The sequence below is a fragment of the Alligator mississippiensis genome, chromosome 2 (assembly GCF_030867095.1).
Source record: "Alligator mississippiensis isolate rAllMis1 chromosome 2, rAllMis1, whole genome shotgun sequence".
NCBI classification, from domain to species: Eukaryota; Metazoa; Chordata; order Crocodylia; family Alligatoridae; genus Alligator; species Alligator mississippiensis.
In genome coordinates this window covers 159,537,758-159,553,182 of record NC_081825.1, presented here as the reverse complement: position 1 = coordinate 159,553,182, position 15,425 = coordinate 159,537,758, and the positions used below count along the sequence as shown (strand labels likewise).

At 40.6% G+C, this 15,425-nt stretch overlaps 1 protein-coding gene across 1 annotated transcript in view; it reads left to right on the top strand.

Moving 5' to 3' along the window:
* Positions 1-15,120, top strand: part of STPG2 (sperm tail PG-rich repeat containing 2) — a 623,148-nt gene extending 608,028 nt beyond the window's left edge. The window contains exons 13-14 of the mRNA XM_059722337.1: positions 12,107-12,255; positions 14,748-15,120. Of these exons, the coding sequence (XP_059578320.1) occupies positions 12,107-12,238 (132 nt within the window). The 3' untranslated portion in view covers positions 12,239-12,255; positions 14,748-15,120. The remainder of the gene's footprint in view (positions 1-12,106; positions 12,256-14,747) is intronic.
* The last annotated feature ends 305 nt before the right edge of the window (positions 15,121-15,425 follow it).

Genomic DNA, 15,425 nt, shown 5'->3' with positions numbered 1-15,425 from the left:
AAGATTGTTCAGCTCCTCTCCAGTCTCTCAGATTCGGTGCTACTTTTGCAGAGATGAACCAGCCCAGTTTTTTCTGCTTTGGGTTATACAGTAGATTTAGAAGCAGGAACTGTAGCTGTATTCTTAGCTGCATAGGCTTCCCTTGAAAAGCACTAAGAGTCAGTCCAAAATCACTGTTACGTTCACCATCATGCCAGTTTTCTCACATTCATTTTAGCAGGTTATCTTGAGATAGAAAGCAGCAGAGCAGACTTACACTGCCCTGCCAGCTTGCCACTTGTATACTGTGGGGGCCGAGGGGGAATCGAGGATAAGGAGCCCTCGGGAACGCTAGCTGGGGTTGTGGCTGCGATCCCGCGATGGGCAGATGGGTACTCTCTATCACTGGAGCGGAATTAGGCACAGATGAGACACGTATCAATTGGAAAAAACAGAGATGGCTTTACTTACACTGTAGAGTCGTATACAGCGCAGGCAATCGTAGTTGCAACAATTTTAATCTCTAGTCGCTAATCGAGGAGCTCTTGTAGACCGGGTAGCTCGGGTCTAACTCGGGCATGCAACACGGAAGATACGTCATAAGGCTTCGACGACAGGGAGTCGTTGGCAGGTGATCAAGCTGCCGGAGTTCCACTCCAGGGGGAATCACGGAGTTCTCCAACTAAGGCGGAAATGCCCCTAACCTTTTATACAGCTAGCGAGCCAATTGCCAGCCTCCACATGGGAATAATTTAACGTCAGCCAATTGTGTTATGCAAATCTGCATTTCCTCGGCGGGAACTCTATCCACGCCGGAACTCTTCACCATGCCGAGACTTCCCCTGCCTTACCGTGCCTTGTGCTGGAAAGTTCCACTGTGTCGAGGCACTGATTCAAATCAGCTCTGACATATACATTTGTAAAGTGTGCGTGGTAATACCTACCCAATTTTTCAGAGCCTCTGGAAGTTCTGGGATAAAATGTAGTGTTTAACTTCATATAATGATGATGATGAGTTGGGTTTTTGTAAGTATTTTTAACAGTGGATTATTCATTTTATGATTCTGGCATGTCTGCACTCCCATCCTCTATGAAGGCAGATGCAAAAGTAACAGTTTTTCAGTTTCACTGTTTTCCCACCTCTCAGTATAATCTCCTCAGACTATTTTTAAATGGCTCAACAGTTTATTTTATCCTCTATTCAAATACCATGTATAATCAATAGAATATCTTTTAAAAGCATGGGCTCTGAGCCTGTTACCTACTCACCTGATCACAATCACAGAGCCACAAATGTGTAACTTGAATACATGCCATGAGATAATCTTGAAAAGTGATAGCATACTGCATAAGAGTTATCTAAGGCGCTTGGTATGTGTTCATTTAATGGTGTGTTGGGATCTGATTCCTGACCCAATTGTGCTGCCTTCCAGTCCACACATTCATGGCAGAAAACATGATTTTGGAATCAGGGATTATGATCCTGGGCTCCCCATGTGCTAGCAAGTTGAAAGCTGGGTACTCACAGCCCCACATGCAGGGCTGACAGCCAGCTGATTGTTGGCCTCAGCCCTGGGACAGCCTCAGGTCTAGGTTGAGATCCCTAGAGCAAGATCATGCCATAAAGGTAACTTGTGCCAGGGGCCCTGTACTGTTAAACAGACTGAGTTCCCCTGTTTGTTTTTAGTACTACTTGTCCAAATCTGTACCTTATGTAGGTGTGGGGAAAGAATTGTGAAATTCTCTTTAAACACTCCACATACTAATAAAAATCAAACAAACAGAGGGCAAAAATCATCTGGAATGTGATACTTTAGTTCCAGATGCAATAAAAGAAGAATTAGCCTCCACAACAACTCAGAGGAAAATGGTCATTTCTATATTTAAAAATATCTGTGTTGGGGGAAATTATGCTGGACTAAATATACCCCTGAATAAAATTTAACTGCACTGCAAGGCTGAATGTGGATTTTCAAGTTGTGGAGCTACAAATGAGAGTTAAAGCCATAGCACAGATTTCACATACTGTGGGGACTGAAGAGGCAAATTTATAATCTTGGTTTAGAAATAAATGAAAATATTCTGGTATGTCACATTTTTCGTGAAAAATATCCAGAGATGCATGTCAAAATAAATTAACATAAAGAAAAATAGGTATGGGTTCTGAATTCTTATAGTTTTCCCATATATTACAAGCCACATTTTATGCTTGTTAATCACAGTTTCAATAAAATAGCATTTGGCTTGCATATAAACTCTATTTTACCTCATACTAAAAGTTTTCTCTAGAAAGGACTGACACTTAAGAGTTCTTTAAATTTCAGTTGGGTTACATGTGCTTCTAAAGTTTCAAGCATAATCTAATGTGCACTAAGTCCCGGTTCTCCACAGAAGCCTTGCAATTCCTAGTGTTTTATATTCAGAAAACCTGCAGTTTGAATGTGGTTTCATTGCAGATCAACTGCACTTACCAGAAATCTTGTATTCTATGTGACTGCCATTGGAAAGTGCTTGGAATGCAAAGTATCTGCAGTTATTGTATTGCCTAGCCCATATCCAATGTAACTGGCACTTTAAATGGAAATTTGATATAGCAGAACTGCTATACGTATAGAGTACCGTGTCTTGAAATGTACATAAAGTTTCCCATTAAACAAGTACAAATTAAAAAAAAACAGTTTTACTTTCAATTCAGTCATGTTGTCCAGTACATCAAAAGCACCAAATATAAGACAAAGTATTTTCCTGCAATCACCCTGGGGGAAAAAGCTCCTTGTCTTATATTCACATATAAAGTGGAGGGGGTAGCAGGCAGCTGTGGTACTTCTGAACTCGCCCTGAGCCTGGGTTGCGGCCAGAATCAGACCCACAGCAGCCACCTGCTCTTCCCCTCAACTTCACTTCTCCTCTGCAGCCAGCACAGATGCAAGTTCAGGCTAGGGCTGAACTTCCACATCCTGTGCTCTGGAGATAGAGCAGCCAGAACGTTGTCTGACAGTAAGGAGTTAGGGGAAGAGGGAGAGAGGCAAACTGGGGAGTTGTGGGGAAGAAGGGGAAGAGACAGAGAACGGGGAAAACGGGGGGAGAGTTAGAGGTTGTAGGAGCTGGGTGTGGTAGGGGATGCAGGGGGCAGGGGGAAGACATGGATGGGACAGAGGGCAAGGGGGCCACCAGACCCCCCACCTCCAGCTACTGCTTTCCCTACTGTTCCAGTATTTAAATACGACAACTAGAAAATTAAAACAAGTTTATACATTTTCCATATATAGAATCTTATTTTTGGGGGGGGGTTGTCTTATAGTTGAGTAAATATGGTAGTTTTCAATTGGCTCCATTGCTTGTTTCTGTGTAAATGAGTGGTAGAATGAAAATTGAGTCAGAGGAGTGTCATTGCCGCCTCAAGCATAGATGATATTATGTATTATATTAGATTATTTGTTTATAACCCTGGAACTTCTCCAGGAGTTCTTAATTTTTTGGCTTTCATACTAAACTCTACTTCTCTCTCCTTATTTATCCATACTCTCATTAACTCCTAAATCTGAAGCTGCTGTCTCAGAAATCCAAGTTTCTCTGTTTCCTTGACAATAAGAATTGTCCCTTTGTAGAATGGTGGGAGTTTCGTTATGTGATTCTGTTCTCCTTACCTTGCACCCTTTCATCTTTCTATAGTTAATTCCTTATTCTACTTTCCCATCTTCGCTACCACTTACATCTGTCATTTCTGTAATGGCCCACTCAAGTGTCCCTCTCCTCCCCTCCCGTCCCTCTCACACCACCTCTAATCTCCATCAAAAATCTACCATAGCCGGTACCATAGCTCTACCCCCTTATCAGCTACTTACCACAAACTTCCTAATCCTGAATGTTTCCAAGGCTGGAGAATCTTTTTGTTGAAAAATTTCTCTCTGTGCCATAAAAAGCCAGGCAATTAATGGGAAAAATATGTTTAAAATTTTCATTCATCCTTAGTCACTTCACTATTTGGCTACATTCACACTGCCTCAGGTTTGTTCACAGATAGTGATAGCAGCAGATTTCACTGGTTATTCTTCCCATGAAAATGAGAAGCAAGATTTTTTTGGTAATATCCTCTATTGGTCCAACTAAAACAGCTGGGGGAAATGCTAGACAAACTTTCTGGCACAAAACTGCCCTACCTCAGGTCTTGGGAAGGCATTTGGTGACTAAACGCTTGTCTAACATTTCTCCCCACTATCTATGTGATCCAGTAAAAGTTTCGGACAAACCTTGCTTCTTGCATATTCCCTGGACCATCACAGCTACAATAATACCACATGACTACTTCAACATTAACACAAGAGCATTTGTAGACAAATAAGAATATTTGCTACCATATTAGTGGTGAAAGTGCTCACCTTGGTTTTATAGATGTATCATTTATCGTTTTATCATCCTACTTACTGTTCTGTTCATGCTCTCTCCCCCATTTCAGTCATCTGGTCAGAGAACAGAAACAATACCCTTACAAAAGAGAAGATTAACAACTACCTATAATGAATACCAAATACTTGAACTTGTAAATGAAATAAATCATTCACCAACAACACTGATACTGAACTAAGTTTGCATGTGGTGTTATTGGGACAGTTACAGACAAAAATCTGTTAATTCAGAAACATGGACAGAAAAAAGGAACTGCTCTTTAAGTTGTTCTCTAAATCATTCTCTCAGCACTTGTCCCATGTCTGATTTCACCATGACTAAATCTACCTTTAACTTGTTCCCAAAGTCAGATATTTTAGAGACTAGTCCTTTTTGCCTATAATTTTTCCCAATTTCTAAAAAGTTTTCAGCATGTTTCCTCTTGCCAGAGAATGAGAGTTGGATATTCCCCATGTTGAATTTATTGCCATTCCCTTTATTGCAGTCTTCCTAAAGTTGAGAAGATGGAGAAAGCTGTAGCCACACAGGTTTTCTGTTGCAGGGAGAGGGACCATTACTTATCGTTTCTGTGACATTTCATGTGACTTATTTTCAAATACAAATTGCCCTATGGTATTCAGAACACTCCCTCCCCACCATATCTTTCACCTCATGCCCACCTAGTCTTCATCCACTCACTTTGCTTCTCTAATCCCCCTCACACACAGATTGGCAATTCACACTAGCATCCTTTACTTTTTCCAGGGCAAAGAATTACTTCCTCCATTGGAATTATACCTTTAAACTATCTTTTGCTTCTTAGTTTATTATTTTTCTATGTAAAATATTTTGTGATATTGGGCATTGGTGATTATGTCTCTGTATAAAATCAAAACAGTGGTGTTCCTGGGCACTTAAAGTTAACTTTTACCAAACTAGAAACTTGATCTGGAAACCCAAGGGACAAAAGTAGTTCCAATTCTTCAAGTGGTTCCTTTGAAATAAATCAATAGGACTACTTACAAGAAAAAGGTATACTCGCATGAGTAACATTCTGATGAATTGAACCCTCCCTTTCTAATAAAATCATTGATGAATCTCATTTTCATGAAGCTTATATACTCTTTTTATGGTGTGAAGTAAGGGGACAATCTAAGTGGATGTTGAAAATCTGAATTATGTAGGAGATGCATACAGGATATGAGATTGTAATACGAAATCGTGTATAGTCTCCGCAAATAAGTTAATTAGCCATGAGAAACCCACAGGGTCTAATTTAATTAACCAAAACATTGCAATAACCATCGTGCAAGCCCTGTAAGAGTTTCCAAAATACCTGGTTACAGCGTCATACAATAATAAACAGTTATGCTGGGTGATAGAAATGATCAGCTTAGACTTCATGATGTATCAGAGTTGCATAAATAGAATGTCAAATAGAGTAACCTGACACTCCATCACAGATTATTTATTTGTATTAAAACATTCCTCTCTCCTTCTCTATGTATGTTTTCTTTGGAGGACTTTATTCTGATATATAATATCTATTTTTAATTTCTTTGTTTTGTACCCAGGCATCTTTCAGTTAAGCAGAATATAGCTAACTATATATGCATTTTTTTCAGGGCTCAAAAAATCTTATGTCACAAAAAACTAGTTCTTCAGTGTAATGCCCAAAATGAAAGTTGGGGGCCTCAGAACCACATCTGAACAACCTTCAGTTGGGACTAAAAACAGTTGTTACTACTACAGGCTATATTTGTCCTATGCTGCCAAAAATGGGTAGAAGTAACGTAGCACTGTTTGTCACTTATTTGTAACTCTAGTCTTAAAAATACATCTGTGATTATAGACAGCCGCTCTGGTGTGAAGAAAATATAAAGGCTGTGAAACTACTGACTAAAACTGGGTTTGAAAATAGTAAAACAGTGTGAATTTTATGGGTAGCCAGGGAATTAAAGAAAAAGAAAGAGCTAAGGATTTGTTCTATATTCATGGGGACAGGACTAAGACATTCTAGAATAATACTACTGTCATCTGTCCAACAAACAGTAATAAGGTTTTTTGATCAGAAGCTGAAAAACAGCATTAACCAAATATTATCTTATGTTTACTGGTTTGTTTTCTGTCTTTTATTTTTGGGGAATTTAGAAATGGAATCCATATTGTTTTCTTTTTATTATTATGTTTGTTTTTTTTTACTTAATACAGACATTTTGCTGGATTTAAAGGGAAAACTTTTAAGGATGAACTTTTTGCATTGTTAGAGCTTTTGTGCAAACAGTGAATTCTTTTAATACTTTACTGTGCAGTTGGTTCAAGTTCATAGATTTGGTGCATGAAAATTAAACCACTGAGGAGAGCCAAATAATTGAACATAAAACACACACACACACACACACACACACACACACACACACAGAGAACATTTCAGATTATATAAAACAGTAGAATATATATATAGATATATAGATATATATTTGTACACACACACACACAGTAGACTATATATAAATGTGCGTGTGTGTGTAAAACATGTTAGTTGCCATTGTGTGAACTGAGTGTACACTAAGTAGACACAAATCTCAGTGAAAAATTAAAATTGGAACTAGCTATTCCTGAGGCCAGGAATCTTCCAAGCCCCATTAAGAGAGGCCAGATATAGGGCATTTGAATAATGAGGCAGTGTCCCACTGGGAGCCTAAAGCCCTAGGGGAGAGAGCAGAAGAGAGAGCAAGCTGTGGGCTAAAATATTTGCTGTGTTGGGGACAGGACAGCAGGACATTATCCCCAGGAGTTTCTTTTGCTTGTTTGGTTTGTTTAAAAGATTGGGTTTTATTTGGGAGGACTGGCTGAGCAGCTCCTCAGGAAGCAAAACCTGCCTGTTGAAGCCACCAGACTAGACAACCCACTTACAGTGCCTTTATTGATAGTCCAGGGCCAATGAAGTGAAACATCATTCTCCCTGCATGCTGTAAAAGTTCATACTTTATATTTAACAGCACAGACATTTCTGTTTTGAAAATAATGAAACAACTATATATAAAACTATGCCATAAGTTTCAGTTTGCTGTGTGTGACATCTGGGGCATGCTCTCATCATCACAAATCCTTCAAAGTCAACCTAAAATATAAATGTTACTTTACTGTTCCCTAAATGAAATTACTTATAAATTGTGTTGAATGTAAGAAAGAAAGACGAGGGCCCAATCCTGCAGATGAGCTGAGCTCATCCTTAATAGGGGTCATGATCACTTCCAGAATTAAGAGCCTAGGACTTGCACACAATTCCAGTGAGGATAATTCAGGTCTTACCTACATGATGTTTATTTTGGGGCGTGGGGTTCTGCTACCACCTCAAGTTTAAATGGCACAGAAAAGTTAGAAAAATAATTTCTTGTCATGCTTTATGGTTTGTTTGCTCTCTCTAGGTAGGGAATGTTCTTCAGAAACACTTCAGTGTCTTGAGTGCTCTTCTAAGGAGTGTTCTTTGGAAGCAAGTTTTCCTCTAAAATTAGTATTGGTTTCTTCAGTTATCTCTATGGGGCATCAGAATACTGAACATGCACCAGGATCTTGAAAGAGAAGGACCATCAGACTTCAAATAGACATCACCAAATTAAGTGTATCAGCTATGATGTGTCCCAACACAATGGGCAACATGTTCCCCTGGGGCTTGAGGAACCTGGTCTGATATGCCCTGAGAATCCCTGCACAGGCTTCAGCCCCTTGAGCCCTAGGAGCACCTGCCCAGCTGTCCCCTCTTACAGAGACATGTTCCCAAGATCTCTGGGTTACATATCTGTAAATGAAAAGATTCAGAGTTTCCCTGCTTACAGAGATGTAAAACTGGGATTTCTAAGGTGTGTCTCCATAAACAAGGAAAGGAGAAACCCTGTCTTTCCCCACTTCTGCAGACAAGAAGGGGAAAGCTGGGCATGTGCTTATGGAGCTTGAGGGGCCTGATCCTACACAGGGTTTCCCAGTTATAGATTCATAGATGTTAGGGTCGGAAGGGACCTCGACAGATCATCGAATCTGACCCTCTGCCTAGGCAGGAAAGAATGCTGGGGTCAGATGACCCCAGCCAGATGTCTGTCCAGCCTTTTCTTAAAGACCCCCAGGGTAGGGGAGAGCACCACCTCCCTTGGAAGCCCATTCCAAATTTTGGCCACCCTTACCATGAAGAAATTTTTCCTGATATCTAGCCTAAATCTGTCAGTTTGTGACCATTGATCCTTGTTACCCCAAAAGGTGCCCTGGTGAACAGAGCCTCTCTGATCCTTAGCTGCGTCCCCCTAATGAATTTGTAGGCGGCCACAAGATCACCTCTTAGCCTTCTCTTGTGGAGGCTGAAGAGGTCCAGGTCCCTCAGTCTCCCCTCAAAGGGCTTGTCCTGTAAGCCCCAAACCATACGAGTGGCCCTCCTCTGGACCTTCTTGACTCTATCAACATCCTTCTTGAAGTACGGTGCCCAAAACTGGACGCAGTACTCCAACTGCAGTCTGACCAATGCTGCATAGAGGCAAAGCATCACCTCCTTGGATCTATTTGTCATGCATCTGCTGATGCATGATAAAGTGCAGTTAGCCTTGCTGATGATTTCGTCACACTGACGACTCATGTTCATCTTGGAGTCCACTATGACTCCGAGATCCCTTTCCACTTCTGTGCTGCTCAGAGGGTCACTTCCCAGCCAGTAGGTGTGCTGGATATCTTTGCGCCGTAGGTGCAGCACTTTGCACTTGTCCTTGTTGTACTGCATCCTATTGTGTTTCCCACATTTCTAACCTGCCCACTTTTCTGCCTACAATCGATCTCTACCCTCCAGAGTGTGCACTTCACCCCACAATTTAGTATCATCTGCAGACTTTGACAGAGTACACTTCACGCCCACAGCCAAGTCACTGATGAAGATATTGAAGAGTACAGGTCCAAGGACTGAACCCTGTGGGACCCCACTACCTACATCCTTCCAGTTTCATACTGACCCGTCTACTACCACTCTCTGGGTGCAAACGCTAAGCCGATTTGCCAGCCACCGGACCATGTAAACATGTCTGTCACAGCCTCTTAATTTATTTATGAAAATGGGATGAGATACTGTATCAAAGGTCTTGCTAAAATTCAAGAAAATGACATCCACCTCTACTCCTGCATCTAAGCATTTTGTGACCTTGTCATTAAATGAAACCAGGTTGGTCAGGCATGATCTACCTGCTATGAATCCATGCTGGTTTCCCTGCTGCATTCTTTTTCCTGTTGGACTCCCACAAATATGATCCTTCATAATCTTTTCAAAGACCTTTCCACGGATGGAGGCGAGACTGACTGGCCTTTAATTACTTGGATTCTCCTTCCTCCCCTTCTTCAAAATAGGGACCACACTGGTGCTTTTCCAGTCCTCCAGAACCTGACCCGAGCACCATGAACACTCAAAAAGCCTTGCCAGTGGTTCTACTGTGACACCGGCCAATTCCTCCAGTACTCTCGGATGCAGCTCATCTGGGCCTGCTAACTTGAACACATCCAGTCCATCCAAGTGACCCTGCACCAAGTCAGCATCGACAGTTGGTGGGTTGGTGTCCCTCTGATGCCCATCTAAGAACCCGTTAGGAGATTTATCTTGAGCCCTGTCCAGGAACACTGAGGCAAAAAACTCATTGAATAGCTCAGCCTTGTCCCCCCTCTCTGTCACTAATTGCTCCTTCTTGTTCAGTAGGTATCCTATGGGGCCCTGCACCTTCCTTTTACTCCCTACATACCTAAAAAAAGACTTTTTCTTGTCTTTAATTTGTGTTTCCAGACTCAGCTCTGTAGTTGCTTTGGCCTTTCTAACTGCCTTCCTGCAAGTGCGGGCCAAGTAGGTATACTCCTCCTTGGTAGCTTCCCCCTGCTTCCATCTATATGCCTTCTTTTTTGCCCTTAGGCTCCCCTGAATTTCCCTGTTTAGCCAAGGACATTTTTTGGCTCCTTTTCCCTCATACTGGGATAGTCTCCCTCTGTGCCTGAAGGATTGTTTCCTTTAGAAATGACCACACTTCCTGGACTCCCATCTCACCAATAGTCCTATCATGCAATACGTCATTGACTAAATTCCTAAGCACACTGAAGTTAGCCTTCCTAAAGTCAAGCACTTCCACCCTACTAATATCTTACCTGCCCTGTGCCATATGGTGAATTTGATTGATTGGTGGTCACTGTCCCCAAGGTGACCACGAATCTGCATCTCCTCTACCAGGTCCTCCCCCATAGCCAACCCCAAGTCCAGTAAGGCATTCCCCCTAGTGAGATTGTATACCTCCTGCATTAGGTGAAAGTCCTGCATGCAGGTTAAGAACCTACGTGAACGGTTGGATTTTGCTGACTGCTTCTCCCAACAGATGTCAGGGTAGTTTAGGTCCCCCATGACAACCACATCCCTAGACTGTACGATCTTTGAGAGCTGCCTTGAGAATTCCAAGTCTAGCTTTTCCTCTTGGTGTGGTTGTCTGTAGCAGACCCCCACCACCAAGTCCTTTTCCCCTCAACCTCCATGTATTCTAACTCACAATGCCTCAACTTTCTCTTCCTCTGATCCCATTTTGTCCTTGTTTCTTGGGGCAAGTCCTCAGAGAACCTACCTGTGAGAGCTGCAGAGCATGGGCAACTCCAAGCTGCCCATGCTCTTATAAAACCAACTGATATCTGATGCTAAATAGTGGCACAAATTGATACCACTTGTCACAGTAACAAATCTTGAGTATTTGTGGCATGACACAGGGCTTGGACTTTGCTTGGCCTTTATGCTGCCATAAACATTTTTATGGCAGCATAAAGGCAAGAAAAGTGACATCTGTTTCTACCCTAACATATCACCTTCCAGTAGCTGCCTGTGATGATAAGTTTTTACAGTGGAATTGACAGACAACACCCTGAGCAAATGGTGGGATTTAATGGTCATTGATCCATTCATCAGGTCCATTCCTCAGGTCTAGACTCTGCAACTGGCCAGAATGGCCAGTAATAAATAGAAAGTAGTTAGACTACTTATCAACCCCATATATCAGCAGTCTTCAGTTTTGTATTCTAAAAGTGAAAATTACATTTGCTTTAAAGTGGTTAATCTCTGTATTGGCCCATTTGCTCCTTTTCTTGCAAATGATCATGAAATAATTTAGTAGTAAATGCATTTTTTTAAAGTAAAAACTATACAAAATCTGAACACACAGATTAAAATTCTTGTTTTCTGAGACAGTAACTCTCCCGAAACAGCATTACTTTCTGCTTTATTTTCTCTTCTTTGTTCTTTCCCTTCACTCAGGATCAGAAAATATTCTTTGTCATTCAGTCTGAGTCAGCACCTTGTCCTTTGCGTATTATACAGCTAAGACTCCTTTCATCATGGGTCAGGCTTTAAAAAAATGGATTCTTAGAGTTTGGGTCCTAAATACTTACTTAGGTTCTTAACTGGGCTAATTCTCTGAGAGGCTGAGTACTTGCATCTTCCAGCACTGTTCATAATTTGATAGTCTGAAATCCAGAGTGACATTGTACAACATGATATTCTTAACTGTAGTGGACAATTTGAGTCCTTTTCCAAACTGAAGCTTTAGAAAGCCTAAACCTTAGGTAAAATTTTAATGCACAATGCAGAACACTTCTTTCCTAGGAACTGTATAGCCAAGACTGTTGTAGAATGATGTGTATGCTTATTGTTGATATATTCGCAACATGATGTTATATATTTATGTCTTCACAGCTTAGCCCATTGCTTAAGGACACTGTCTTGAAGAGAACATTTAATGCTACCTTACAGAATCCTGCTGCAACTCAGATGGACAACACTATTTGCAAAAATGGTAGTCCAGCCAAATTTTCTGTCTCTCTCTAATTAGGAGCTCTGTGAAGGTGAATATACATACCTGTATTTCTAGAAGCTTTAAGAATTTATAATAGGTCATTACATTTTCAGGGTGTTTTCCAAGTGGCAAAACACACTAATAACTATAACTTTATTTGATAGCTGAAATTACTGCCGTTGTATCCTACATCATAAGGAGTCCAGTAGCCTGTTTACACACTTCCTTCTGTGTATTGCTTTTTACACTTAGGAGATTCAATGGTTAATAATTTTTAAGTAAATATTATAGTAGAACACTGTACTTGTAGTTAAAGCAAATGATAATTGTACCAGTGATGGACAATAACATTTATTATAGCCTTCTATTTATTTCCCAGTGAGTATTCTTTTATTTCTTTAAAGAAACTAGAAAATTACATACAAATGAAATGTAGGTGGCAGGCTTCTCCACAGTCCATCTCCTTTCTTTAATGGCCCAGGCAACAAAATCCTAATACAAAAGCCGTGTTGTATGCTGTTACTGTGGCAACAATTATGACCCCAAAGGTAGGATTTTGACTTTATTAAAAGAATAGCCAAAAGGAATTGAAACTTGAGGGGCCAGTCACTAAATTAAAAGTGAACTTCTTCAGCATAAAAGAATGTTTTAAGAATTCAGAAAACTGACTCAAAGATAGCTGCAAAAGTACAGAGATCATAATTAAAAACTTAATATTTCTCTACAGGTACCACACACAAGCACCCGAAAAAAGCAGTTGCTAAATCAGTACAGACTTTCATTCTAGATTCTAGTGTTGACTTTACCTATGACCCTTTTGTTAAAAAGCTTTTCCTCCTAATAGCCACCATTATCTGGTATACTGTTAATGTTTTAAAAAAGCACACCTTAAATTGGTGTCACACCTTTGCCCTGTCTAAATCCTGTGGGAAAGAAATTTTTTTAGATACTTTTGAGGAGGTGAGTTTGGATATAGTATATCCCAAATAAGGTGGTGTGTAAGTGTCTCCCTTGATTTTATTATTTTTTTAAGCATTTCCTTTGAATACTTAGTAAACAAAGCAAAAATCAAAGCAAGGACTTCCTTTTATAGCTGCTATTACACACACTATTAGGGCATGTCCAGACGAGTGTGCACATGCCTTTTGTGGTGCCTCAGAGCTATTTGAGGTGCTGCAAAACTGCACATGGTACACATGCAAGTGTTCACCGTGCTGTTTATTTGAAGCCCAGTGCCAAACTTTGATGCTGGGAGATCCTTGTGTCAAAAAAGGAGTGTTAAAAAAAAAAAAAGCACAGTGTGGCGCACATGGCAGCAGTGTGCACTGCCAGAACTGCAGCCTGGCCATCCAGAAACAAAGATCATCACTGGTGCTGCTCTGTGAGGCCCCCAAGTCCCCAGGTAAGGCTGCTGGGGCCAGCATAGGTGCTGGTCCCAGCCTACCCTACCCCACCTGGGTGTAGTTGCCCTGTACCAAACCCCATGCGCAGGGGTGTGCGCAGCAGCAAAAAGCAGTGGCACAAATTTGGGCCGCTGGTATGTTTGATGTCACAAACACATGCCCCCATACATGGGAATGTGCCTTTAGAGTCTATGCAAAATATCTGCATCTGAGTTTAGAATGATTCAGACTGAGATGAAAACTGAAGTTTTGTTTTTGTGATCTTTATCCTATGCCTGCAGAAGTTCATTGACTGTGATCTGAAGTTAGTATTGATAGAATGCTAGGGAACTTCCTTTTCTTCAAACTAGTATTTTCTCCCTGAAACAAATCCCTTCCCTTGCCCTCTGAAGATACTATGGGAAAGGAAATAAAGTCCTAGGGGACATAAATGTTAGATGAGGAGGAGCTGATGGGATTATCATCTTGAAGTTTCAAGATTTAGAACCAAATCTTAAAACAACTTGAGAGGATTGGTTCAGTACCAGCCTTTAACATCAAACTTAAGGCTTTTTCTCAGTTAGAAAGCACAGTAGATATGCACCTTTATAAACTAAATAATATATATATATATATATATATAGAGAGAGAGAGAGAGAGAGAGAGAACAAACTTTCATGAACCCAAGTTCACTTTGTCAGATGGTGTGAAAGGACATGCAGAAAGCAGAGTAGAAGCCAGAGAATGAAATTAGAATACAAAAGACAAAGAAAGGGAGAGAGAGAGAGAGCAGGAGAGGGGGACAGCCCTGGTTCTCCAACACTGTCATGCTTTCTTACAAGGTATAACACAGGGCAACAGCCATATAGTATGGCAGCTAAATTCTGAAGGGCAATTTAGGTAGTCTACACTTTTTAGGTTGAATAATCTATCCTTGACAAGACATTGAGAATCAAGATGGCATACTCTAAGTAAGTGATGCCATGATTCACTAGTTCCCTAAATTAGTTAGATAAATCTTTGAAAGCATCTTGACCCAAGGGAATTTTTTGTCTAATAAAGCTGGGCAGGATTTGAAAAAGATTCTTTTAGTCCAGGATTAGAAGAGTTACACTTAGTGATCTGTTTTTTCCTTTTTTTCTTTCTTTCTTTCATTCAGGGTTTAATCCAGTATTAGGATCCATTAGTGACTGAGCCAAGCTTGAAGTTCTTTTCCAAAGGAGTGTCTACATTTTGATGATGACTTCATTCAGCTGCTCAAAGAAACATGATTGTTCTTATAACCTCCAGAGATAGGAAAGCTGTTCTTGCAAGACATCTTATTTAATTTTTCTTCTCTCTGAACTTGTTTCCTATTTCCAAACATCTGTTACTTTTTTTTAACACTTAGAGAACTGATATTGCTGATTTTGAAGTCTAACTGCAAATACAAATATTGGCTGAAAAGTTTTTTCTTTCTTTTAATTTTCTTCCTTGCCAGGAGGCTATAAAATGATAGACAATGTGAAATAAAACCAGAATTCAGTGATTGAGCTTGTCTGCTGTCATCACGGTAAATTAACATCCAGCCTGATTGTCCCAGCATGGCTGAATACATCCCCCAAAACATAGAAAGGGAGAAGAGAAAATTTGTGAGGCTCCCTTTACTGTTCACTTCCTCAAAGTGTTTAAGTGACGGGAAAAGTTGTCTTTGCACATAAGCAGCAATGATCTTGGTCTTCAAGTTTTTCAGATCTTCCTCAAGGTGGGTTTGAATCTTGGATTCCTGTGAGGTCCAATGGCTTCCAGCTGACTTTGTCTTTTTGTGCCACTTCTCAGCTATTTGTAGTTCTCTGCC